Source organism: Mustela nigripes, chromosome 6 (assembly GCF_022355385.1).
Source record: "Mustela nigripes isolate SB6536 chromosome 6, MUSNIG.SB6536, whole genome shotgun sequence".
Classification (NCBI taxonomy): Eukaryota; Metazoa; Chordata; class Mammalia; order Carnivora; family Mustelidae; genus Mustela; species Mustela nigripes.
Window position 1 is genome coordinate 5,475,811 of NC_081562.1, and position 25,810 is coordinate 5,501,620.

Consider the following 25,810-nt stretch of genomic DNA (forward strand, 5'->3'; position numbering starts at 1 on the left):
CCTTTGAGTCGTGAGAAGAGCTATTTTCTTGTTTAAAGCCTTAAAGAGCTATTAAGTTGGGCAAATCACTGGTAAAACAGCTGGAAACCTAAGTAGCAATTTAAACAGCCCACGGCCCTTCGATCCCGGGGTGGAATCCGCGCGCCCGGGCCCTACATTGTCCGGACTAAGAGGATTGAGCGGACCTCTCTCCCCGCGGGCTCTTTATTGAGCAAATCCACAATTTCGACCCTCCTCCTCCTCCCCTCTCCCCCTTTATTTTCCAGGGAGCAGACGGAGCGGTGACTTTCCCTCCTTCCTCTCCCCTCCCCGAGTCCGCCCACTCTTCCTTTATGCAATGAAGGCCTCGCCTCCCCGAGCCCCCGCGCACCAACGGCCCCGTAAATAAAACATGTTTCATTGATCAACTTCAAAAAGTCTTCGGCGGCGGGGCCCAGGGCGGGGGCGGCCCGGGAGGGGAGGGCGCGGAGGCTGCGGGGACCCCGGGCGGGCGCGCGGAGTCTGCCTCCGTCCCCCTGCGGCACGATGACGATGCCGCAGGCAGCTGCGACCGCCCCAGGCCCCACCACTCACCCTCCGCGGTCGGAAAGGAGGGCTGGGTTGCTCTAATGTTTTATTTTATTTTCCCTTAATCTCCCCACAAATAAAAATTGGGGCCAACCAAACAGAACTCTGGCCTTAAAGCAAGTCCCCCACCGGGGAAATGTGGCCGCCAGCTTCCAGCTTCCCTGACATCCATTCCAGCGGCATCTGAGCCCCTGAGAGCCCCCTCGAGAGGTGGGGGAGAGGGAATAGGGGACCCAGTCAGCATCAGGGGTGGCCAGCCCACGCAGACCCCAACTGAGGGACAAGGCACTGGAGCCTACAGACAGCTGAATCCTTGTCTTCAGCAAAAACTCCGTGAGCACCTACTATGTGCCAAGCATCTTTACTGATTCATTTTATTTTCATGGATTTGTTGTTGTTCATTGCAAAAGCAGGGAATGCAGATTGCAAAGCTAGCCCATGATACACTATGGGTACACGGTAGAAAGTTCCCACCGGGGCGCTCCTAATCCCTCTCCAGGGAGGAAAATGATGTTAACATTCAGATGTGGCTTTCTGGGGCTTCTTTATCCAAACACGGGCCCACACAGAGAGCGATTTTTGGTTGTGCTTTTGCAAACACAGCTTCACAAACCGATTTTGTTGTAAACTTGCTTCTGTCACAAGACAGCAGGAACGTTCTTTCCAGAAGCTCTTCAGTGGTCGCATATTGAGATTCTGGTGTGTCCCTGCCGTGACTGACTCTGCACCATTTCCCTGCTGAAAGCCGGATCGTCCCCCAGGGTTCCTTACCTACCCTGTAGATTCCAGGATGGGCGACTGTTGTCTTAAAGGTTGTTGCATTTTATTTTATTTTTCCTTTTTTATAGGACACGTGCATGGGTTTGCATGATATAGGCCAATCTTCACTGTTCAGCTCCGTAACATTTTCCGCAAGTGTGGATCTGCATAATCCCACCCAGGCCAAGACATAGAACACTTCCGGCACCCCCAGAAGTCTCCTTTGTGCTCCCTCCCAGTCTACCCCCCTCCCTAGAGGCGAGAAGGGGGACTTTCAAGCTTTGACAGATAAGCCCTCGCTAAGTCCTGCTCCAATTTTCCTCCTGCGACAGTGTCTGGGACCGCCTGTCTCCCAAAAACCTCTTCAGCACTGGGTGTTGTGGACCTTTGTCTTTTTGGCAATCCCCTTGACCTAGGTGACCCCTTTGATGAGAGTGGGCCCAGACTTCTTTTTCTCCAGCAGGACCCTCTGCTTTAGAAATTCCTCCCCCATAAATTGCCAATTCACTCCCATCCCTCAAGAATTCATTCTTTTGGCCACCTGGAACTTGGGATGGGTCTGAGCTCCTTCCTCCTTCCCGCATCCAGCTTCACATTTCCAAGTTCTTTACACTGTTAGTTTATGGAGAATTTAAGTGTCCTCCTATGCTTGCTTCCAGGTACCCACCTTGTGGTATTTTTACCCTGAAACCCTTGGACGTGTCACTTAGCCTCTCTGGCCCTCAGGTTCACCATCTGTACAGTAGAGATAGTCACACCTCAGGGCAAGTTTGTTTTGGGGAATGAAGTGAGGTTGTGACCAGCTGGGGGTATTGAGAATTGGGTGAATGGTAGCAGCAGGAAAGGTGACCAGCCCCAGCCTTTACCAGATTCTTCCAGTCCTTTCTCTGGTTTCAAAATGGAGCCCCCTGAATTGGATTCCTGAGGCCAAAAGGCGAGGAATGACTGGGGATCTAGAGGTTCCCGGGTCCACGGTGGTGAGGACCCCAAAATTTACTTGAGACCAGTTTTTTGAAGCCATTGTGGTCAAAAAGGGCCTAGGCTGTTCTTCAAAGAATGTCCCAAAGAAGCTTAATAGGTGTATCACGATTAAAATAAAGGAGGTGAGGGACTGTGTTCAAACCAATGGGAAGCACATGGAGTCAAGCCAAGACATAGGATGTCTCTGCAGCAGGCTCTCCTAGAGCCCTTAATAAAGGCCGATAGCTGGGACGATTCTCTAAGAGGACGAGGTGCATATAAAGTGAGGTTGTTCCTAGAAGGATTTGACCTTGGACTCCCCAGAGTAGCAGGCTTTTGCTCTCAGAGAGAACCATCTGCAAAGAAGACTTCGGGATAGGATTAAACAAATGCCTTGACCGTATTCACAGCCCCCCACCGAGGCCAGGGGGATCTTTCTAGAACATAGATCTGCCAGGTCATTCCCTTGCCTAGAGTCCTCCCGTGGCTCGCCACCACCTTCAGGATAGAGCCAGAGCTCCTGGAGAACCAGACTGGCCTCCACTGTCCATGGCTTTGCTTCTAGGCCTGAGGAATCTATGTGCAGTTGTCCCTGTTTCTCGGGATAATTTGCACCTGTTCTTCCATTTGGAATGTCCTTCAGCTAACAGCCACCTGTCGAACTCCTATTCATCCGACAAAACCTGCCTTACCTCTTCTGTGAAATTTTACCCTCACAAATGCCCTCCTCCCCATCCCACCAGGCCGGCTGCTGTGACACCTTCTTCCTTTACCTTAACCTGCACCTTGTGCGGCCTCAAATACCTCTCTCAGAGATAACTATCTACTTCTTTCTATCCCTGACGAGACTCTAGACTCCATGCCAAGAACAGTGCTCAGCATAGCTCAGTTACACTCAGCTCAGCAGGAACGGGTGGGTGCTTGGTAAATGTTTGTTGAATGGCTGATTGCTCTAACAGAATGTGACCCAAACAAAAGCACAATGGTTTCATGGTAGTAGTTGGATGCTGTGACTTTCTTCTCACCAAGCTCTGTGGATTGGTTATCTAGTACCAAAAACCCAAAAAGGAAGTTAAAGCCAGGTCACTGGCTTAGCAGAAGAGGGACTGCCAAAAATGTCATTGTCCCTTAGGCTCCAGGGAGGTGACATCCTTCACTAAGTCCTTCCTGAGGATGGTGACTGAGGATAGCATCCCTTTTCCTCTCCCCAACACCCTTGGGGAATGGCATTCTCCCTACACTTCAAGGTCTAGTGTCAGTGCCGCTTCCTCCCAAAAGCCCTCCAGGAGGCGCAGAGCAGTTCTCAGCAGAATTTTGTTTTGTTTTGTTTTGTTTCTTCTTACTCCTCTCCTCGAGCAGATATCTACCGTGTCCCTTCTGGCTCTGGCACCTCCTCTGGAAACTCCCCAGCCTCCTCTAGCCTGCATTCTGGTGGGTTCTTCAGGCAAGGCATCTAATCCACCCTGGCCAAGATGGGCAAAGGACCCTCGCTTGACCCACGAGACTCCCTCCTGGGAACTTGAATCTTGACTCGAGGACAGAGATCTTTGAAGCCGATTCATCCTGGGCCCGGAGAGCGTGGCCCTTGCTCCTGCTGCCTGAACTCTGAATCCGCCTTGCCCTGTTCTTTCTGAGGCCTGTGTTTTAGGTTGTCCTTTTTCTTTTTCTTTTTTTTCCCCCCAAAGATACCCACCTCCTTGCAACAGGTCTCGTGTACTTGAAGTTACCAAGACTCACATTCTGTCCTGGTAATTGTGTCCCTCACCGGCAAGCCGCGTTCCTCATCTCACCCAGGCGGGCCCCCCACCCAGTGTTCTTTACATCTGTTTCTTGGCACTCTAGCTTATCTAAAATTTCGATCAGTATTTATTGAGTGCCCTCTGTATGCCAATGACCATGCCAGGGACTTTATAGGTGTCATCTGGTCTCTCCCTCCCTGCGCCCCTGTGATGAGAGCTTTTCATTCTTATTTCACATACAGCAAAGCTGAAGTTCAGAGAGGCTGAGGCATTTTCTTGAGGGCACACAGCGAGTTACGTATATGTACTGTGTCCACCCGGGGTCTAAAACCAGTTCATGCGCCCGTGGCAGGAGACCCGCAGTGTAGCAAAAAGAAACAAGGGTGGATTTGGGGAAACAGGACCCTCTGGCTGGAGTTTTGGCTGCTTTCTGCCAAATTCATGTGCCAGAGTCTCCGTCTCCAGCCCACCATGAGCAGGGACCACGTCTCTTCCTGTGTTCTTAGCATTGGGCATCCTTTCTTTCCAAATGGAGGGCAACTTCCTCCGTCTCTCTTGGGCACTAGCATGACGGAGGACCTCTTTTCTCTCTCTAATAATTTAGGTGGGACCAGCACAGCCTGGGAGGCGGGGGGTGGTGAGAGGGATACTTAGTTTTCCTGGACTCGGTCTCCCCATCTGCAAAATGGAGGCTATGAAACGCCTGATTGTCAGCCTTTGACTCTGAGGATCAAACAAAATGATGGGTGTGAGTGAGTCTGGTAAGCTGGAAAGTCCTGCACAAATGCCCATTGTCACGGTCAGCATGACCTGCCCTGTGAGACTAGTTACCAAAGAGCTCAGCTGACCTTGGGGGCAGAGCCAGAGAGCCCAGGTCCCCTGGTCAAGCCCTCTCAGGTCAGTTTACTTCACTCCCCCAACATTCCTGAGAGATAAGGCTGCAGGCAAGAATGCCATAAAGGCTCATTGTACGCCAGGAGCCCCGTCAGTCTGCAGCCTAGCGTGGGCGGCTGTGGGAGACGTTTATCATGGCCACACCAGCCCCTCCTCTTTTGTGTTAGGGACATTCTTGAGTTGAACTAGACCAGGCCTGGGACCCGAGAAGGGCTAGCACCTGCCATTAAATAGCCACCCAGGGAAGGGCCCCAAGGGTGGGAAAACAGTGGGTCTCTTGCCGGAGAGCCCTTGCCTTCCTTCTGGACCCTAGGAGACCCACCCTGGGATGTCGCTGACCAGCACCAGTGCCTCCTGATTGGTAACTCCGTAGCCACGAATCAGCCCAAACAACAGGTTTGAGGGGATTCCAGAGCCACACCTACATTATCTGTGCCTCCTCTGCTGGACCACTGCTGGGCACTGGCATCCGAAGGCAGGGAAAGGGACTAGTGACCCCTAATTCATTCACAGGGTCCTCGCTCTGGACTGAGTATCAAGATTTCTGTGGCATCTGCCGCCGCGAGGCCCTTGCCTAGCTTCCCGATGGTTCTGCCTCCTTAGAGGACCATATGGTCTTGGGTTTTGAGGGTGGCTTCCAACTCAGACAGGTAGCACCTTGGGCAGCAGCCCCAGGGAGAGTGCCAGGGAGTGACCCCAAAGGGCAGAGGACATTGAGGCTATGGGTCCACAGGTTCAAGGAACACTAAGGAGGTGACATTGACCCGTCGTGGTAACACCTTTCTGAGAAGCAATTTGGCAAGCGATGTGAGGAGACAAAAGACGTTGGTTCCCTTCCCCCCAGTTATTCTACCTCCAAGTTTATCTCGAAGCCAAGATCAGAGACACAGGCAAAGATTTAGGTACAAGGATGCTCCACTCGGTGTTGTTTATAACAGGAAAAGATCAGCATCAGCTTAGACTGGTTCTGGTGCATCCTTGCAACAGAGTACTATATAGACAGTTTGTAAAATTTCATTTGAAAATAAGATTTAATGCTTCTGGTTCTGAATGAAATGAGAGAAAGAGGGTGGTTAAGCTGTTGGTGTGGAGCGAACCTCGAAAAGCGCGCTGCGGAAAAGAAGTCAGATGAGAAGAGTAGCTCACCGGGCATGATGTCATTTTTTACAAAGTTAGAACAGGTGACTCAAATCCGTAGTCTAAGACATCAGACTGGTGGTCGCCCAAGCCAGGGGGTCAGAGCAATTGATGGGAAGGGCAAGCAGAGATTTGGGGAGTGTGGTAAGTGTTCTTTATTTTGATTATGGTGGAAATTACACAGGTGTGCATGTCCATCAAAACTCACAGAACGGGCAGTGTCTGCGGAACCATCAGTTTCTCAAAAATTAAACATAGAATTCCCATGTGATCTGGCAATCCCACTTGTAGTTACATATCCCCCAAAAGGATTGAAAACAGGGACCCAAGCCAATATTTGCACACCCTTGTTCGTAGCAGAGTCACTCACAGTAGCCGAAGATGGAAACATTCCAAATGCCCATCCATAGGTGAACAATTAAAGAAAATATGCTCTCCACGTGGGAAAAAAATATCATTTTGTTCCTGAAAAGGAGTAAAATTCTGATGATAATACAACACGGATGAATCTTGAAAAATTAGGCAAAGTAAAACTAGCCAGACCTAAAGGACCAACATTGTATGATTCCATTTATATGAGGCACCGAATTCATTGAGACAGAAATCAGAATGATGAGTGCCATCTTCCGGGGAGACGGGAGAGTGGGGAGTTAGTGTTTACGGGCGACAGGGTTTGGGAGGATGAAAAAGTTCTGGAGATGGGTGGTGGGGAAGGTCACACAAGAACATAAAGATACTTCCTGCCACTGAACTGTATGCTTAAAAATGGTTGAAATGGTAAATTTTGTTACATATATTTTACTACACATTATTTTTATTTTAAAAATTTTATTTATTTATTTGACAGACAGAGATCACAAGTAGGCAGAGAGGCAGGGAAGTAGGGTCCCCACTAAGCAGTGAGCCTGATGTGGGGCTTGATCCCAGGACCCTAGGATCATGACCTGAGCCAAAGGCAGAGGCTTTAACCCACTGAGCCACCCGGGAGCCCCTACTACAAAAGATTTTTTAACTCAACAAACCATGCAGTTAAACTGATGCATTTTCTTTTATGTAAAGCATGCCTGTATAAAAATAATTTGATGACAAATTTAAAACAAATAAACACAGAGGTTGGAAAAATATGCTGTGTGTAATGTGGTCTTAATTTTAGTTTTTAAATGTATACATTCATAGAAAAAAGACTGGAAGGAATCTGGGAAAAGCTTCATTGTCATCCTCTCTGGGTCTTTCCTGTGTTGAGCAGACAGAACTTTTAATATGGAAAAAGTGTGACTTTTACACAAAATATGTTCTTGCACAAATGAGCATTTGCCAGGCATGGGGTGAGAACACACTCGTGCCCTCGTCTGAAGCACACCCAAGCCCACACCTCTCCCGCAGTGCTGTTTAAATACTGTTGGCAGCCTGGGTCATCCTTGTGGGGGATGCAGCACAGGGTCCACTGTAGTTGAAAAAAAAAAAAAAGGATTCTTAGATAATTTAAAGGTCAAGTCCACTCTGTGACTGTCTGAGACAGATTTCTCACCTTGGCATGGAGGCTGCTTTTGAGATCTGGGTCTTGGTACAAGTATCAGCTCCTGGGAAAGAGCTCTGCTGACCGCCCCCACCTACGGGACCCCCACCCCACCATCAGTATATCCCACCGCCCAGCCTCAGCCCTCCGCAGAGAACCTCGTCTCTATCTTGGGCTTCTCTTACTTCTCGTTTCTTGTTGCCCGCCTCCCTCAAATGGACCGTGAGCTCCACGAGGGCAGGAATCCAGCCTGGCCCACTCACTGCTGTATCCCCAAGACCTAGAACCATGTCTGATACAAAGCAGGTGCTCGATAAACATCCTTTGGATGACTGGACCACCTGGCTACTGAGCGTTCAATGCTGACTCTGTACCCGGGACTTTACAAGCGTGATCTTAGGAGATCCTCAAGCATTCCTGATTTTACCAATGAGGATCCTGAGTCACGGAGAGCTTCTGCAGCTTACCCAAGGCCACACAGCGAGTGAGGGACAGTGCACGGATTTGGGTCCTGATCCGCCAACCCTCTGCTCTTTCCCTGTACTCCACTGCAGATCATCTACGACAACAGGTCGGAGGGAGGGTCAAGGGACCCCAGACAGGGAATCAGGAGCCCACAGTCTCCTCTCCTTGGGTGACAAAGGGCAACATTTCCCATTCATTCATTCATTCCTTCCTGTGTGGCCTTGGGCAAGTCACTGAACTTCTCTGGGCTGCACTCCACATCTGTAAATGAGGATAATAGCACCTACCTCCTCTGATGAGGAATTACATGAATTAATATAGGTCAAGTGTTCAGGACAAGGCCTGGATGTGTCATTCGTCAGTGGTGTCACTTCTTGGAGACACTCCCCAACCCCATGCATTTGACCTTGAGAGACAGAAACAATTGTCTTGAGAGCAAAGGAATGACTCAGCCAGGGCTTCAACACTGTCAGGTCGCTCCTTCCCCTCCCTTCTCCTCTGCTCCCTCTCTCTTCCCTTTCCCCCCTCATCTCTCCCCTCGGTGTCTCTCTGACTGGTGGGTCTATTCTCTCAGTCCAGTTGTCTAGACTGGGACAGATCCACGACAGGGAATCAGCCCCACCCTTTTTCCATGCCCCCATAGGAAGTAGTCATGCCCGCCGGCCCATTTAGAGACTCCCAGGGAAGTCATCTGATTGGCTTGGCTTAGTCACAAATCCTTGCCCAGACCAGTTTTGTGCCTGGAGGAGTGGGATACAAGGAATGGCCCACCCTGGGCCACCCGTTCACTACTGGGCCAGAGTTAGACCAGAAAGTCTAACTAACCTCTTCACCTTGACCTAAAGAGAAGACAGAGCTATTAACCAATCCGCTCCAGGTTTCAAAGCTGAACCAGTACCCATGGAGGGGGATCATGGAGCAACAAAGCCCCAGATCACCCACACTGAGCCCCTGAGGACAGTGGTCTGACCGGCCAGGCCAGCTTCCCTATGGGGCACAGAGGATGAAGATGGCCAGGAGAAAGCGGGCAGCTGGATTCCCTCCCCAAGGCCCTGAGCCAGATAGGGAAGCTCCGAAGGCAGGGCGTCTGAGCCAAGCCGTGAGTCTGGGTCTGCCAAACACATGGGTGGGAAGGGCATTGGGAGAAGAGGGAAGGGAGCAGGCTGTGGCTCAGAGGTGTGAGGCAGCATGGAGTGGAGAGGAAGCAGGGGCGCCTACCAGCAGAGGGTTGAGGAGGAACAGATCGACGGGGCCCCACCTCCCGGGTCTTGGCTGAACTCTGTCCTGGAGGCAGCAAGGAGTGGAGAGGTCAGGTCGGCCTTTGGAAAGCGGATTCCAGCGAGCCTGAAGCGATGAGTTTGAGCCTCTGTGGAGTCATTCCGGTGAGAGCTGGTGTTGTCTCAACAAAGCCAGGGGCTGCAGGGACACAGAGGAGAGGTCGCGAATACCGAGCTGACAGAGCTTGACGTGGGTGGTGAGGAGAGAAGCATGAGGTGCCACTCCAGAGGCAGCGGGACCTGAGGGGACGTGACCTGGGACGTGACCCAGGCAGAGGTGCTGGAGGGAGTGGCAGATCTGTGAGGCTGGGCCTCAGTTTCCCCATCTGTAAAATGAGGAGGGTGGCCTGGGCCACCTCTAGGATTCATTGACATGGGATGTGGGTGTGCAGGTGAGTCCCATGACCCCCCGCTTTCCACTTCTACTCAAGCCCTTCCCAAAAGTGAGGTCCTGCTCTCCTACACAGGAAAAATTCTTTTGCTCCTGTTAGAAAGATGAGAGAGCTTAAAATTGGGTGGTACTTAAAATCGGCCCCATGAATTTGGGGCTGTTACAAGAAACCCAACTGTGGGTCCCACGGTCATGGGAGCATTGCAAAGGAGATTCCCCTCAAAGCGCTAAAGAAGTGTGCAACATGGGGGCACCTGGCTGGTTCAGTCGGTGAAGCTTTCGACTCTTGATTTCAGCTCATGATCTCAGGGTGGTAAGATGGAGCCCTGTATCAGGCTCCGTGCTGGGCATGGAGCCTGCTTAAGATTCTCTCTCTCCCTCTCCTGCTGTCCCTCCCCCCTTTCCCTTTATTTAAAAAAAAAAAAAGTGTCCAATATGAAGAAGGATTATTATGCAACCCCATTTTTTAAAAAAGATTTTATTTATTTATTTGACAGACAGAGATCACAAGTAGCTAGAGAAGCCGGTAGAGAGAGAGAGGGAGAGGGAAGCAGGCTCCCCGCTGAGCAGAGAGCCCGATGTGGGGCTCCATCCCAGGACCCTGAGATCATGACCTGAGCCAAAGGCAGAGGCTTAACCCACTGAGCCACCCAGGCGCCCCACAAAACCCCATTTTTAATAAGAAAAGGCAACAAAGCCTCTAACATCTCGGAATGACATTTTATGCTTGCAGAGAACATTATTTTCTTAAAGAGCTTTCACAACTGTTATTAATCAAGAGACTTGTTCTTGAGTAAATTTTCTTTTTAAAGTCCTCTGCCTTCTTTCTTCCTGGGATTTCTACGAGGTGTCACCAGGGGGAGCCAAAGGCCCCAGAGGACGGCGGTCGTGCCAGGCTGCCCAGCTTCCCCACAGGGCGGAGAGGATGGGGAAGGCGGGGAGGTCGTGGGCAGCTGGATTCACTCCCCCAAACCCCATCACATAGCCAAAGAATCTTTAACCCCTCCCTGGAGCGATGCAAATTCTTGGTTAAGTGATGTCCGTCTTGTTTCTTTGTTCATTCGTTCAACAATCATTTCTTAGGCCCCGGGGGTGGGGATGGGGGGGGTGGCGCTATGGCCCCAGATGCAGATGGGGTGTGAGCCCTGTTTTCAGAAACCCACAGTTTGGGAAGAGGCAGACGGGAAACCCAAGGTGAGTCTGACTCTGAGAGGGCAGCCCCCAGGTGTGTGGGAGCCCAGGGGAGCCCCTACACCTGGCGAGGGGACAGGATGAGGGCGTGTGCAGAGAAGGAGCGAGTTTTGTGGAGAAGAACACGAAGGGCTCCCGGCAGAGGCAAAGGTTCAGGGGTGCGAGAGCAGGGTGTTTGCATGAGGCTGGGACAGCTGCCAGCGCCTTGTTAGCTGCACGGAGCATTGAGGGTTTGCTTGGAAGGTGATAGGGAGCTATGGAGTGTTCCCTCCCAAAGTGACTGTCAGGCTCATCCCTGGGTCTCTCTTCTCCTAGTTCAGTTTCCAGAGGCTCTGAGATGCCCCTAGCCGGAGACCAGGCATACGTGTTCTCAGCCCACCAGCCAGGTGCACCTCACAGATACTGCCATCTCTGTGGGCAGCTTTCCCCCATGTCACTACCACTCAGGCGCAGGGCTTTACAGTTGGCAAGGTACTTCGAGAACACTCACTTCTCGGTCTCCACCTTCTTCAGTGGACCTTGGCCCTTCTCTTGACCACCAGGAAAATCTTCTCATACTTTGTAGCCAACTCTGGGGTCTAGGATGCTTCCCAAACCACCCCAGGAGTAGAAGTAAGCACCTGTCTCTCTATCGCTGTCTTTAGCGGGTTTGTGGGGACTTACACATGAGTACCTTCTCCATCCCCGTCTCCACTCCCGGGCTCCTCTGCACAGACCACAGTCTCCTGGAAGGTACCACCTTTGTCCATCTTCTCACCTTGCAGGAGGCAGGCTGGAGACAAGAACTTGGGATGGGTGAGAGCTGCCCTCAGATTGTGGGGGTCACAATCTGAAAAGATTGTGCATCCATTCCCTCCTTGATCTAGGGGGACAGAGCCTGCTGCTGTCAAGCTTGGAAGACACCTGGCCAAGGAACAGGCATTCAAAAGGCATTGTTTATGGTCAGTTAAAGCTCCCAAAAAGGACCTACCTCGTCATCAAACTCACATTGCTTGCCCTTGTCACTGATGCACAAGATACTGTGTGTTTCTAAGGGCACTTTCTCCCCCTCAAAACCCAAAACCACACAATTGGGAGGAGGACAAAATAAAGCCTATAAAGATAAGGGGGTCTTCCCAAATTAAACCACCAGTTAGGACTGACCATGCAGAGGGAAAGTCTTAGAGGAGGCAGAGAGAAGCACCTCCCTCCCATCCTGGACAGCCATACCTGGCCCTTTCCTGTCCCCCCATCTTGGGGACCCTTTGCCTCAGCCACCAGGCCAGTGCCATGAGCTATTTGTGATAGGACGTCAGGTTGGGAGTATGGGTGTCTGGATGCAGATTTAACTTTCCAGAACAGCAGTGATTGTCTACAGAAGGCCTTGTGAGAGTGTGTTCATGCATGTGTGTGTGTGTGTGTGTGAGATAGAGAGAGAGAGAGAACACGTGTCTGTATGCCTGAAGATGTGTGTTGGGAGGGGGGGGTGTGTGCGCGCGCGCGCGCGCGCGCGCGCGCGCGCGCGCTAGCGTGTGTGTTGGGGGCAGGGAAGGGAGCCAGTACGGAAAGGAAAGGCAGGCGCAGACCCAGCCAGGCAGAGTGGACAAAAAGAGGAAAGTCTTGTCTTTGAGCTGGGCCTGGAGAGCAGGAGAAGAAAAAAGAAGCTCTTATTGGTGGTTGTCAAGGAGATGGGCCTTGGGGTTTGCTGAACTTTCTTCCCTTAAAGCGTCCTGCCTGGGGCTGAGAGGGGCCATTTATTTCCAGCTGTGCCTCCTGGGCGGGGGGTCTGGGTTCAGGCCCAAAGGCCGGCAAGTGTCAGGTGTAGATCCCAGAGCAGGCCGAAGCAGTGTTTGGGTGGAAGGACCGTGATGTTCCTCCAGCCCCCAGCCCATCACCTGCCTGCCCAGGGCTGTCATTGCAGAGCCCCCCCCCCCCCCGCCCTGAATACTCAGAGCATCCAACTTGGCGGGCTAGGGGGTCAGCCCGCAGATGGGGTGCACCGTGGGCCGGGACTGCCTGCAAAGTGACATTGTCCGCCGTCAGGGAACTTTCTGGATGCGGATTCTGCGGCTGTTCTATGACAAGCACACTTACGAGCCATTGTCCTTTGGGGAGTGGTAAAAAGTTTGTTTTGAAAGTCGATTTTTAATCGAACCTCAGGATTTCTTTCCCTTCTTTCCCTTCTGGCTCATTCTGGCTGCAGGGCCCCCGCTGCGCACACAGTAGACTCTCAATAAACACCACCCCGCTGGGTGAGCGCACAATTCTGCTTTCAGCATTCCTATTTCTTCCACTACAAATGGATGTCTCCGGGCCTTTCTCGACCTCTGAGGGCCGCTGGGCAGGCCCCCTCCCCTCCCTAGAGTGTGCGTGCTGGAGAGATGGGAGTGCTGCCCCCGGAGGGGTTGGTCACCCTCGACGACTTCGACACGGCGGGCTGGGGGTAGGGGCCGGGGAAGGGAGCAGCCTCCGAGCGAGCCCGAGCCCGGCGGAGACTGTGCATCCCGCGGCCACCGGAGCGGGTCGCGGCCCCCACCCCACAACCTGCCGCCAGCTCCGAGGGGAGGGGGCGCCCCCGACGCCCGCGCCCGCCCCACCCCCCGCGGCCCGGCGGCCGGCGCCCATTGGCCGGCCGCGCGCAGAGCCCCGCCCCCGGCAGCCGCGGGCCAATGAGCGCACGGCTGTCAGCTCGTCAGCCGCGCCGGCTCGGTGGCTGGGAGCCCGAGCGGTGGCGGAGGAGCCAGCAGCCAGGAGCGCTCGCCGAGCGGCCGGTCGCAGGGGTCCCCGCGCCCCGCACGCCCGCACGCCCGGCCGGCACGGCCAGGCTCGCAGCGAGCATGGGCGCCGCGGCCGTGCGCTGGCACTTGTGCGTGCTGCTCGCCCTGGGCGCGCGCGGGCGGCTGGCGGGGGGCAGCGGGCTCCCAGGTAAGCCCCGAGCGGCCGGGCGGCGGGCGGCGGGCGCGGGGCGGCGGCGGGGTCCCGGGTGGGCCCCCGCCCCGCGCCGTCGAGGGGGCTGCAGCCCGCGCGGCCCCGCGCCCCGCCCCGCCTCTTCGCAAAGTAACTTCTGGGGCCGACGCCGGGCGCCCCCTCCCCGAAGCCCGGCGGCCCGGGGGTGGGGGGTGGGGGGCTCCGGGAACCCGGCGGGGCCGCAGCAGGGGCGGGACGGGCTGGGGCCCCCGGGAGAGGGAGTGCGAGGGCGGGAGGAAGAAAGAAAGCGCGACGACCGGCGGAGGGGAGCCCCGGCGCTCGGAGCGCAGGCGAGAGGGAGTGGGGACCCCGGAGCCCGACGGGCGCTCCCCCAGGGAAGAGGGGCGTGCGGGCGGAAGAAGGCCCAGAGGGGAGACGGAGAGGAGGGGAGCCGGGGCAAAGGACTGACCTAGAGAGAAAGGGGATGGGGGGAGGCGGTGGGTCGAGGGACCGACGAACGGAAAAAGAGGCACGGAGGGAACACACAAAAGGACGCAGAAAGAATCCCAGAGAAAGACCGACACGGAGAGTAGGGAGAACAGAAGACCGGAGGGGAAGGAGGAAACCCAAGGGAGAGAGAAGGAGGCAAACGGGCAGCTGGAAGGAAAAACACAGATAAAGGGAGATGTGAGGCACGGACTAAGGGATGGGGAGAGAGAGAGATGAGCAGAGAAAGAGACGAGAAGACTGGGGGTGGGGGATAGGGAGGGAGCAAGACAGACGCATGGGAAAGACAGAAGGGGACGTGGCTGGAGAGGGACGGGCAGACAGACAGTCAGACAGGACTGGAGGGGCAGAGGGACTGACACAGAGCAAAGGAGATGGGTGGGAACCAGAGGGAGGGGAGCCGAAGCTTGGGACCGAGGGGAGGAGGCCCAGGAGAGGGAGGCAAGAGGCACTGAAGGAAGAAAGGGATCATCCCGGATCCCAAGTATTTGGGGCATGGTTTGGGCAGGGCAGAAGAGGCTAGCAGCGCAGGGGAAAGGGGCAGGATTTCACAGGAGCTCCCCAGCACCCTCTCCCCCCACCCTCCCACTCTCCTGGTTGTCTGGCAGGGGTGCTCCCACAAAGCGGGAAGCAGTGTCTCCTCCCACAGCTTGCTCCGGAGGAGTTTCCTCCCTCTCTCCTGGAGGGGTGGGGTGGGGGGGGGTATCCTGCCTGCTTCTGCTGTCCTTGGCTTTCTCTGGACACCCCTCCCCCCAGCTACCATGCTGGGCTCCCCAAAGTCTGTGTTTGGTGGCATAGAAATCTATTCCTGGGAGTTGCTCCCTGAGGATGCCAGGCATTTAAACTCTTCCCGCAGCTGGAGCCCTTGGAGGCTGGGCCCTGCGGCCCTCAGCCCCCATCGTGGCTGTGGGTGTCTCTCTCAGACTTTAGGATCCTTTGCCCTTGTTTGGCTATTTGAACGTGTGCCTCTCTCTACCTCTCTGTCCCTCCTCAGTGTGTGTCCCACTCCCTGAAAGCCTTGTGCTGTGACACAAACCAGTCAAAGCAAGCAGCAGGAGGCCAAGGAAGGGCTGGGCTGCCCTCTGGAGGGAGTCCCCAGCCCTGGGCAGGGAGCAAGGTCAGACCAGGGGAACAAATGGCCTTGGCTCCTCTCCCTCTCCCCAGCCCCTACCTAAAGACATGTTTAGAAGATGTGTGGGGAGGTGTTCTCCGCCCCCCCACCCCGCACCAGTCCCATGGCTAAGGTTCATCCCTTTCCCTTCCCACGAGGTTACCTGCCTGGGTCAAAGATTAGGGATACGGGGCAAAAGGGGCTCCAGAACTCCAGGCAGTTTCCCTTCCCTCATTTCTGTGCACTGACCCTTGGGATGTGCATCTGTGGCCCGTTTTCCCTGCTGGTCCTATCTTAGAAGTGGCCCTAGGCCTCCCCAGTGGAAGGATGCAGACTGGCCCTCCCTGGCCTTTGGCTTCCTGCTCTGGAGGCCGGGCTCAGCCTGCGTGGGGGTGGCCTGTGTTGGCACTTCCCCAGAAGGGGATGCTCTGCTGGTCTGACATTCCCACTGGTCCCTGACCATTTGGTGGCTGGCTCTGGCCCGTTCCTGGCTCCTGTTCCACCTTCCTTGGGGCAGCTGTAGAGGACGGGCTGCTGACCTGATCAGATACGACCACCCTGAAAAGTGGCACCACCTGCTGTGTGCGCGTGTGTGCGTGTGTTTGTGTGTGTGCATGCATGTGTATGTGCGTGTGTGTGCGTGCGTGTGCGTGCCTGTGGCGGGAACTTTTGCTCTTAGGCTCCTTGTTGATGCCTCTCTTCCTTTGCGGGAGGCTGCGGCCCTTAGACACTTAGAGAGGAGCTTTGTTCTTTTAGAGAGACCCCCCCACACACACAGATTTAGAACCCTGATGCCAGCCAGGGGAGTAATTCAGATCGGACAGTCTTGAGAACCAGACAGTTTAGGGGAAGGCTGGGGTCAGGAAGAGAGGAGGTCTCTCCAGCACTTCCCCAGCCTTGCCCTTGGGTGACTGCCTTTGGAGTAGCTGCTGAGGATTGCCTGTGCTGCCCGTCTGGGCCTTCTCTCTGTCATCCCTCTGTATTTTATTCGTGGCTAGCTGGAAGTAACACGGCCCATAGAAAGCTCTGGATCTGAGCTCTAGTCTCTGCCCCTCATGAGCTACTGACCTACACCAGACCTCTCTGGGCCTCAGTTTTCTCATCTGTAACCCAGATTATAACTAAAGTTCTTCTGGCTGTGCTATCCCGTGTCCCGAGGGTCCTTTTCCCTGTTTGAGCTCCGTGCTATGTGTGTGTATGTGGAAGAGAGTGAGAGAGAGAGACAGAAACTCAAGATCTATCTTGCTCTACTTCGGCCAACAGCTATTCCAGACCGAAGGTGTGAGTGTGCGAGTTAGGATGGGAGGTGGGGAGTGCCAGGAGCCCTCAAAACCTAGACTGAACTTGAGTTTGGAATTTGGGATCTGAGAGCCAGGTCGTAGGTGTCTAATGTGGAGAGGAGAGAGGATGGGGAGGTCAGGACCCCGGGTGAGCTGGGTCAGCCCTGCTGAGGGTGTGGCTCTGTGGTTGGCCGCTGCAGTCTGAGGCCTGGAAACTGGGTGAAGAATCCTCGATTTCCACAGCCTTGGGGCTGAGCAGGGTGAGATCACCCACCCTGGGCCTCCTGGCTTGGCCGCTGCTCTGGGCTCCATTCGAGCCTTGGTTTCCCACCCCCGCCCCGCCCCCACTGTAACCCAAAGGGGATAGATTTAAATTCCTCCAAGGCCCTTCTGGCTCTGAATTCTAGAATAAGGAGAGTGGAGGAGGGATGGTGCTTGTCGGGAGAGCGAGACACACAGAGAGGCTTTCCTGGCGGTGCTCCTAAGCCTCGGTTTTGTCATCTCTTCCGCGGGAGTAATGGATCAACTTGATAGGACCGTCGTGAAAATTAAATGGGAGGCCACGTTCAGGGGGCATTGGGTCTGCCACAGAGTAGCTGCCCCCAAAATGCTACCAGTCACCACTCGTCACGCCGGGTTGTCGTGTGATGGCTATTACTGTTAATTACCCCAGCGATCAATGGAAGGTAGAGGGCAGAAGGAGCTCCCTGCCCCCCAGCCACCGCGGTCTGCCCCTCCGACCCCCTCCGACCCCCTCCGACCGGACCACATCTCACCAGTTGTTTCCCCCACCCACCCCAGGGCCAGCCGACGTGGACGAGTGCTCAGAGGGCACAGATGACTGCCACATCGATGCCATCTGCCAGAACACACCCAAGTCCTACAAATGTCTCTGCAAGCCGGGCTACAAAGGGGAAGGCAGGCAGTGTGAAGGTGAGCCCAGCCTGGCCCTCCTGGCCGGACCCCGGGGCCGATGCCCACCCCGTGGCGTGCCAGCAGCACAGGCCTCCCTCGGCCGTGGGAGGGAGCCGGGGGCTTCTTGGGAAGCTAAGCTGCTTCCCTGGAGGGAGGAATCTGGAGTCACAGGGTACTTGACTCACCTGGGAATTGAAACTTTTGTTTTATTTTAAATGAGATGAAGTGTTGACTGGCACGTTCATCCTTCTTGTCTCTGGCTACATGTGGGGTAAAGGCCTGGGGTAACCCTCCCCAGGTCCCTAACTTCGAAACCACCCACCCCACCCCATGTGGCTGTAGCTTCCCCAAAGGACCTGCTTAGTAGCCAGCCACAGCTTTCGTGGGCTGGCTCAGGTACGAGAGCTTGGGCGAAGACATACATCTGTGCCATGTCTGTCTGTCTGTCTGTCTGCCAGCCTTTCTTCCCTGCACCTGGGATTTGGGTTTGACTATCTGGTGCTGGAAACTCCCTCCCTGGCAAGCTGAAAGTCAGAGAGAGAGGAGCAGCCTTGGCTGTCCTTGAAAGCAGGACTCCCCAGGCGGGATGGAACTCAGGGGAGCATGTGTCAGGGAGGGACTATGTGGCCATTCTGTGTTGCTCTGGAGAACCCCATCATCAGGGAGCTGGAAGCCACTCTCTCTGTGTCCCGCATGCATACCTGGCTGAGAATCATTGCTCCGAATCTTCCCTGTCTGTCTCCACTTTGCAGATGAGGAAAGCTGAGGCCCCAAGAGAAACAAGCCCCCAGGTCCCACAGGGCATGGCGAGTACTGAACCCCAGGACCCTGGACTCCCCCTCCATGGCTCCCTAGCTTCTTGTTTGCTTCTCCCCATGCCCTGCCAGCTTACTTTCGCAAAGCACGAAATTCTATTAAGTAAACGACCCATGAGAGTGTGATAGGGGCCCGTTCCTTCTCTTTAAAGCTTTGCAGGCGCTGGAGCTTGTGGGAGATGCAGATATGCCTTCTTGGAACGCTGACATGATTCATCCATCTCACTTGCTGGTGTCTCTTAGGGCTGAGTGCTGGGCAGTTGGCAGTGGTCTGGATCGTGCCTGGTTTGGCCACATCTCTGGCCTTGATTGGGGCCCAGAAGCCTGAGTGGGGAGCTGGCGCATACCCACAGACCTCTGGAAGAAGGCCTGGCTGGAGTCAGGTAGACCAGGTCATGAGCAAAGAGCCTGGTGGCACGGGCTGGCCCCCCTGCTGGCAGGGCCTGGAGGTTCCAAGTGGCACATGTGAGGCTCTAACGTGGCCGTTTTCTGACTCTCTGCTCCCTGCTCCAGGCCCAGTGCTCTGACAAGGGAGGGCCAAGGGCAGCCCTCTATCTCTGCTTGTTTAAGCCACTGACCCAGCCTGTTCCTACTCCAGCCCAGCTCCTTAGGGTCCCTTCTGCTGTCCCCAGGCCTGGAGGCCCACACTTTTTCTTCTGCCTGTTTCCCTGACGTCCTCCAGAGTCCAGCTTTAGCTCTCCACTCTGCCTGAGCCCAGGCTGGGGGTTAGACTCGCTGGCTCAGGGTAAGAATGAGAAAGGCGGAGGCTTGTGAATGTGCCTCTGGAAATGCCAGGGGCCTCCATGTCTCACTAGTCTGGCTCTGGCTTCTGCCCCTCACTTCCTGAAACCCCAAATGGCCCTCATGTCCTGGCCGCACACCTACACACCAGGCCGCTCCATGTTTCTGAGCCTCAGCACAGGTCTTCCCCTTACCAGGAGCTCCTTTTCTACCTTTTGTGTCCTGGCCAATTCCTAATCAGGCTTTAGATTTGCCTCTTCTGGGAAGCCTTCCTTGATACCTCTGCTTCTACACAGTTACACACACACACACACACACACACACACAGCCACATTGAGTGCTTTTCTCCATCATAGCACTTCTTTTTTTTTTTTTTTAAAGATTTATTTCTTTTGGGGGGAAGTAGAGGGAGTGAAAATGTCAAGCAGACTCCATCCTGAGCACAGAGCCAGATGGGGGTGAGGGGGGAAGTGATCTCATGACCCCGAGATTATGACCTGAGCTTTGAAAACAAGAGTCAGACCCTTAACTGACTGCACCACCCTGTTCCCCCACTCAGAGCACTTCCACCTTTGGATATAATTATGTGTCTTATTCTCCCGCTGAACAGTGAGCCCACTTGAGGGCTGGCGATGGGCTCAGCATTGAGGCCCACCACACAGCAGCTGTCCAACTTGGGTTCACAGTGAGTGCCCAAACTGCCTTTCAGGCTTGTCCCCATCTACCCCGCTCTGGGGGGCAGAGCCTGGCGTAGCATGGGTGTGCAGAAAATGTTTAGTCTGAGTTGGCTCTCTTTTGCCCAGACTGGAGTTCCCTGGAGGTGAGGAGCCACATAGATAGAAACTGCCCACAGAGGGGCTGTGCGGGCAGCAGGGAAGGGGGTGTGCTGGGGCCGTGGGAGGACCTGCTCTGGTCACAATGTCCTCTCCACCCTGTCTAATGGCAGAGGAAAGCAAGAACAGGCCCAGCCCCTGGGCGGGAATCTGGGTTGCAGCCCACCTTCAACGTGAAAGTCTAGGTGATCGTTTGCCCTCCCAAGCCTCGGTTTCTCCTTTGGTTGTATGGCCCCAAATACCCCTCACCGTAAGCCTTCCTGAAGATGGAATGAAATGCCAAGTGGTGAACCCCAAGGCTGCCCATCATGGTGCCCGGCTCGTGATAGGCACTCAGGGTAGAGTATGAGCTCAGTACACAGTTGACAGTGGCATTGTTGTCACTGTCACCCTCTCTGTCTTATGTTCTCACCACCTCTCACTGTAGCTGCTGGCTGGCAGAGGTGGTGTGAATAGACTCATTTAATGATGACTTCAATGGTGAAGACCTTTGAAAATGGTTCCGTGCAGCCCACCTCGGGCGATAATGACAGTGCAACCCAGCCCTTCTCCTTGAGGAGCTCTGGATCTGGGTCAGGCTGCATGAGCTGAAATTACACATCCATAGAAATTCTTAATCAACAGGGTCCTATGGGTGGTTAAGTCATTACCTGTGGAGTCGCCCTGTTAACAGTATGGAGACTGGGGTGCCCAGGGGTGGGGGGGGGGGGTGCCTCAGTCGTTAAGCATCTGCCTACAGGTCAGGTCATGACCCCAGGGTCCTGGGATCGAGCCCCACATTGGGCTCCCTGCTGAGCAGGGAGCCTGCTTCTCCCTCTGCCCCACTCACTACTCGTGTTCTTTCTCTTTTCTCTCTCTCTCTGAAATAAAGTATAAAATAAAATCTTTTAAAAAAGAAAAGTATGGAGACTAGTGGTCAAGAACTAAGAGGACACCATTTGGCCACTCACTCCCTATACCTTCTGTAAGGGTTTCTGAGGACCTGAGTGGACACTGTTCCACTGGCACTGAGGTTTTTCTCACCCATAAGGACAGGCATCAGTCAGAATTAATGGAGCCCACTGGAGTGTTCCCTCATGGGCCATAATATCCCCTACCAACTCCCCCAGGAGGACCACACAGAGATTTCTGGAGGCTTTGAAGTCTGGAGGGGCTGGCAGATCACGTGCAGTGGTAGCCTGAAGGAGCTTGGAGGTCATCCAGATGTTCATTCACCTCCTTGGTTTACAGATGGGGAAATGGAGGCCTGAGGAGGCAGGGATCTTGTTGGGGTTGGGACCAAAGCCCAGGTCTGGTAGGCCCAGTTCTCATACTGCTGTCTGTGGCTCTCTGCTCTGGGAAGTGGGATAGATGGTCAGGAGGCCATTGGGCACAGTGATCAAAGCATGGACTCTGGACCCAGATGTCTTGGGTTCACATCCTGCCCATGTAGACCGTACAGGTTACTCGACTCCATTTGTCTATATAATAGAGGTAACAAAAATATCTACTTCACAGAGATAGTGTGAGAATTAGGTGGGGTAACTTGCATAAAGCATTTGAACATAGCCTGGTACTTAGGACACATTGTGTGAGCTTTACCTGCTGTTCCTGTGATGATGGTGGTCATGGTGGTGGTGACAGTGGTGATGGTGATGATGGTGATGGTGGTGGTGTTGATGGTGGTGATGATGGTGTTGGTTGTGATGATAGTGATGATGTTGATGGTGATGGTGGGATGATGTGATGATGGTGGTGATGGTGATGTTGGTGGTGATGATGTGATGGTGATGATGATGGTGATGGTGGTGATGGTGATGATGGTGATGATGGTGTTGATGATGATGATGGTGGTGGTGATGATGTTGACGGTGATGGTGGCGATAATGGTGGTGATGGTGGCGGTGATGATGGTGATGGTGGTGATGATGGCAATGATGGTGATATTGATCGTTGTCATCATGTTGATGTTGATGCCTCATGATAATGTTGGTCATAATGTTGTTCAATATATGAAAAGGGGTAAAACTTTTTCTTTTTCCAACAGTTGCTGGGATCTAAAATGGCTAGGAAATGGGAATGGGGTGTTCTGGCTCATGGACTATTCAGATAAGCCATATGCGTATGTCCATATCCCCATAGAGATGTACAGACACGTTGGCCATTCACAAATGACCATTCACAAAAAAGGCATGATAAAAATTCCAAGGGACAGAAGGCCTTCCTTTGCTCCATGAAACCTACTGTTGGCTGGCAAACAGCCTGCCCCATTCTGCCAGAGCAGACACCAGTAATCGATCACAGCCCCCTCCAGGCAGCAATTTCCACCTTAGAGGAAACCCATTTCCTTCCCCAGGCCCTTTCATCCCAGGTGCTGAGCCGGTGTGGGGCTGTGCGGAGGCTGGGGTTGGAGTCTTGGGGGAGTGAGCATCCCATTCTGCAAATCTGATAGACTTTGCCACTCACTGTGATAAGCACAGAGGACAGATTCTCCACAAAGTGTGCCCAGAGAACATGGCTTCCACAAGCTCACTAGTTCTTCACAGCAAATGGACCCAGGTTATGGGAACCCCTGCGAGGGGCCAACTGAGCCTCTCATACCCTTAACTGCTTCACCCCGAAGCTGCTGCTGGTTATGAAACCCCTTTAGCAAAGCCAGCAGCTTAGGCAGCCTGTCCCCCTCCAAGGAAACTGTCCAAGGACAGTTTCTCATCACTGTTTCAAGGCCATCTTGCCACGTGGCCAGTGCGCGTGTGACGATGAGCAGGCTTCCACACAGGGGGCTTGCCGTCACCAGGCTGAGGTGCCTCAGAGGGTTCCAAAAGGCTCCAGGCAAGGCTTGGGAAAAATCTGTGTTTTCTTGATGATATGTGTTTTGAAAGATCCTGAAGTGACTCCAGGTATGCTCATGGACGTGCGTAGTTAGAAGGAACTGGAAGGGGCGTCCAGGGGAGCCCCCACGCTCTACAGATGACCAGCACTCTCTGTCACCCTCCCCTCCCACACACCCCTAGCTTGTGTCCATGCGTCTCTGCATTTATGTTTCCCTGTGTCTCCTCCCGCAATGTGGGCTCTTCAAGGACAGTGTTTGTGACAGGTTCTGCTCCATCCCCTGGAAGCCAATGCTGGGCTGGCCCAGAATTTGGAAAGCATCTGTTGAGTGAAAGGGTGGAGGGTGAGTTTCAGCAGTTACTTCTTAAAGGAAGCCTTCCATGCTGCCCATGTTAGCTGTGAGCATCCCTCCTTCAGAGCGCCTGTGACACTGGGTTGCAATGACCCACATGACTTCATTTAGGGCTGGGTCCAGAGCAAGCGTCAGTGGGTAGTGAGTGATCATTATAAATCCCAGGGACACCAGGAAAAGTCTCGCAGAGCCTCCAGCTTCTGGGGGGGTTTATAGGTAAGGAAGCTGAGGCCTGACAAGAGAAGGGGTTAGTGTGAGAACATCTGGTGTAGGCCAGTGGCAGAGTGAGGTTGGGGTACTTGGACTGAGGGAGGTCAATCTCTGGCCAGGTCACCCCGCTGAGAAGCTGCAGGGCCAAGACCCAACCCTAGGCACCCATGGGGTCCTGGCCATGGCACAGGCCCCCAGCAGCCTGTCTGAACAAAGTGGGAAGAGTTCCTTAGCTCTGGAGTCAGAAGAGACTGCAGAGACCATTTCCTTTATTCATATCGCCCCTTGCTGCCACCAGCTCATCTGAGGCAGGCTCTATGAATGCGAGTTGCAGGAAGCACACCGCCCATCCATGTAGCTGAGAGAGGACATCCCTCAGGCTGAGCCCAGCACTCAGCTAATACCTTTGAGCTGCTGTCATTCTCAGCCTTTCCCTCCCTGACCATACCATAGCATCACTCATTTTTTGATTCCTCAAACTTGCCAGCTCCTTCCTACCACAGGACCTTTGCACATTCTATTTCCCTGCCTCTTTTCAATAAGCCACGCCTATGCTTCCCCCAGCTCTCCATACCCTTATGCTGGCCTCCTGGTCTGAATTAGTCAGGCCTGTTTTTGCTCCTTTGGCTAAGGGGGCAAGCCAGGGACGAGGAGGGGGCATTTCATCCCTTTTAAATGCTTCAACTCATTTAACCTTAATTGCTTTGTTTTCATAGACATTTGCTAAGGAAAAGGACCAAATTATAGCTTGAATTGGGTCTTACTAATCTTAATTAAAAGCTCTCGTTTATAATCAGAACCAGGCCCCAAACGAGGAGCAAACCACCCTCAAATGGTTCGTTTAAATAACTAAGACCCTCTTGATAATCACTGTTTAGTCTGAACCAGCAGTGTACATCACCCCTTCTATGTGTACTTAATTTTTTAGACTTATTTATTCAAGTCGTTTATTCCACTTGCAAGTTCCAACTCGGGCCTTTTCCAGAATGCTATAATTAAAACTCTTGGGGGAAATAACCTTTTGTTTTGGCCACAGAATATCAAATATATTATTTTCCCCTTTTTTTATGCAAAGTGGAAAAAATGACAACCTGTGGGCATCAGAGATCACAAATTAGCGTGTATGTAATGAAAGTAAATAGCCACTTCCTGAATTTTATATCCCCACCGCCTCCCTGTCAGTCACTGAAGTCAGGTAGATTACAGGGCATGGTATTAGGCATTTTAACAAAACTCCTAATAACAAACCCGGTGATCTGTTTAGTTTAAGATCAGAAACTTAAAAAAAAAAAAAAAAACCCACAGAAAACTTGAAACCAATTGGCCTTTTTAGGGAATAACCTCTACGACCTTATTAAGTCACTTTCCTCATTATTATTGCACACTTTATTGAAACTCCAAATAAAAATCTGCTTTTTGGGAGGCCAGGAAAGGCAGTAGGAGGTGGGCTGCAGGGGTGGGGGAGTGGAGGGGAAATTCTTCTTCAAGTCTTAAAACGTGCAATTATACATGCTAACGTGTGAGCCCCACTGAAGATGAAAGCCCTCTAGTCCAGCAGACCAGCAGGCAGGAAGAAGTCAAATGTGACTTAAAATTCCAAGTTGCTGTCAGCTAGCAATTAGATGGCGTTGCTTCCAAGGGGGCCCAGTTCTGCTGCAGAGATTGGGCTTGGAATTTTCCTTTTCAGAAGGAAAAATGAAAATGTCATGCCACTGGTGTTTAAGCAGTGGAGGCAGGTTCACCTCCCGAGCCTCAGTGTGCCCATCTGTAAAATGCATCCGCTGGGCTAGATTCAGCTTAGCATTGAGAATGTTCGCTGAACACCTACTCTGTGCCAGACTCGGCGCCGAGGCCAAGATGTGTTTTCGTGACCTCACTGGTCCGTGGGAGAGTTGGGACTAGGAAAGACGGGAACATAAGCCAGTGTGGGAAGCGCAGCCATGAGAACGTAGACCAGACCCGGGGGCAAAGAAGAGAGAGCACAGATCTCTGCCTTGAAAGGGAAGAAACTGGAGAGGCTCCCCGGAGAGGTGTTGGTCAGGAAAGCAGACGTTCCTTCCAGCTCTGATGGTCCGGGAAGCCATCTGCAGATGAATGCAGAGGGCTTTTTTGGGCTCCCCTGACTCAGTAAGTCCAGTAAGTGACTGAACCTTCCAGAGGCCTGGCTCCTGATCCAGCTGGTCAGAACAATGGCACCTGCCTGGTAGGGTCTGTTTGAGCAGGGGTGGGAGGAGGGAGCGTGTGTGGAAGGCAGAGGAGGGCCTGCGTGTGATGTTTTCCTTTTCCTCTAAATCCCCATTTCTCCTAGGGTTAGAGGGTCTCTCCCCTGCCCCCCACGGCTGCAGGCCCAGCCTCTGCCCCGGGCGGCAGGCCCCTCTCTGCCCCTTCCTCTGGGCTCTCTCTCCTCCTCTTGGCTGCTTCTTATTACAGTGGCTGTATTTGTTTTTCCATCT

The 25,810-nt window shown here is 53.6% G+C and overlaps 1 protein-coding gene across 2 annotated transcripts in view; it reads left to right on the top strand.

Moving 5' to 3' along the window:
• The first annotated feature begins 13,712 nt into the window (after window positions 1-13,712).
• The window catches only part of SCUBE1 (signal peptide, CUB domain and EGF like domain containing 1), a 132,804-nt gene continuing 120,706 nt past the window's right edge, over window positions 13,713-25,810 (top strand). For both annotated transcript variants that reach the window (XM_059404574.1, XM_059404575.1), the window contains exons 1-2: window positions 13,713-13,800; window positions 17,482-17,613. In XM_059404574.1, the coding sequence (XP_059260557.1) occupies window positions 13,713-13,800; window positions 17,482-17,613 (220 nt within the window). The remainder of the gene's footprint in view (window positions 13,801-17,481; window positions 17,614-25,810) is intronic.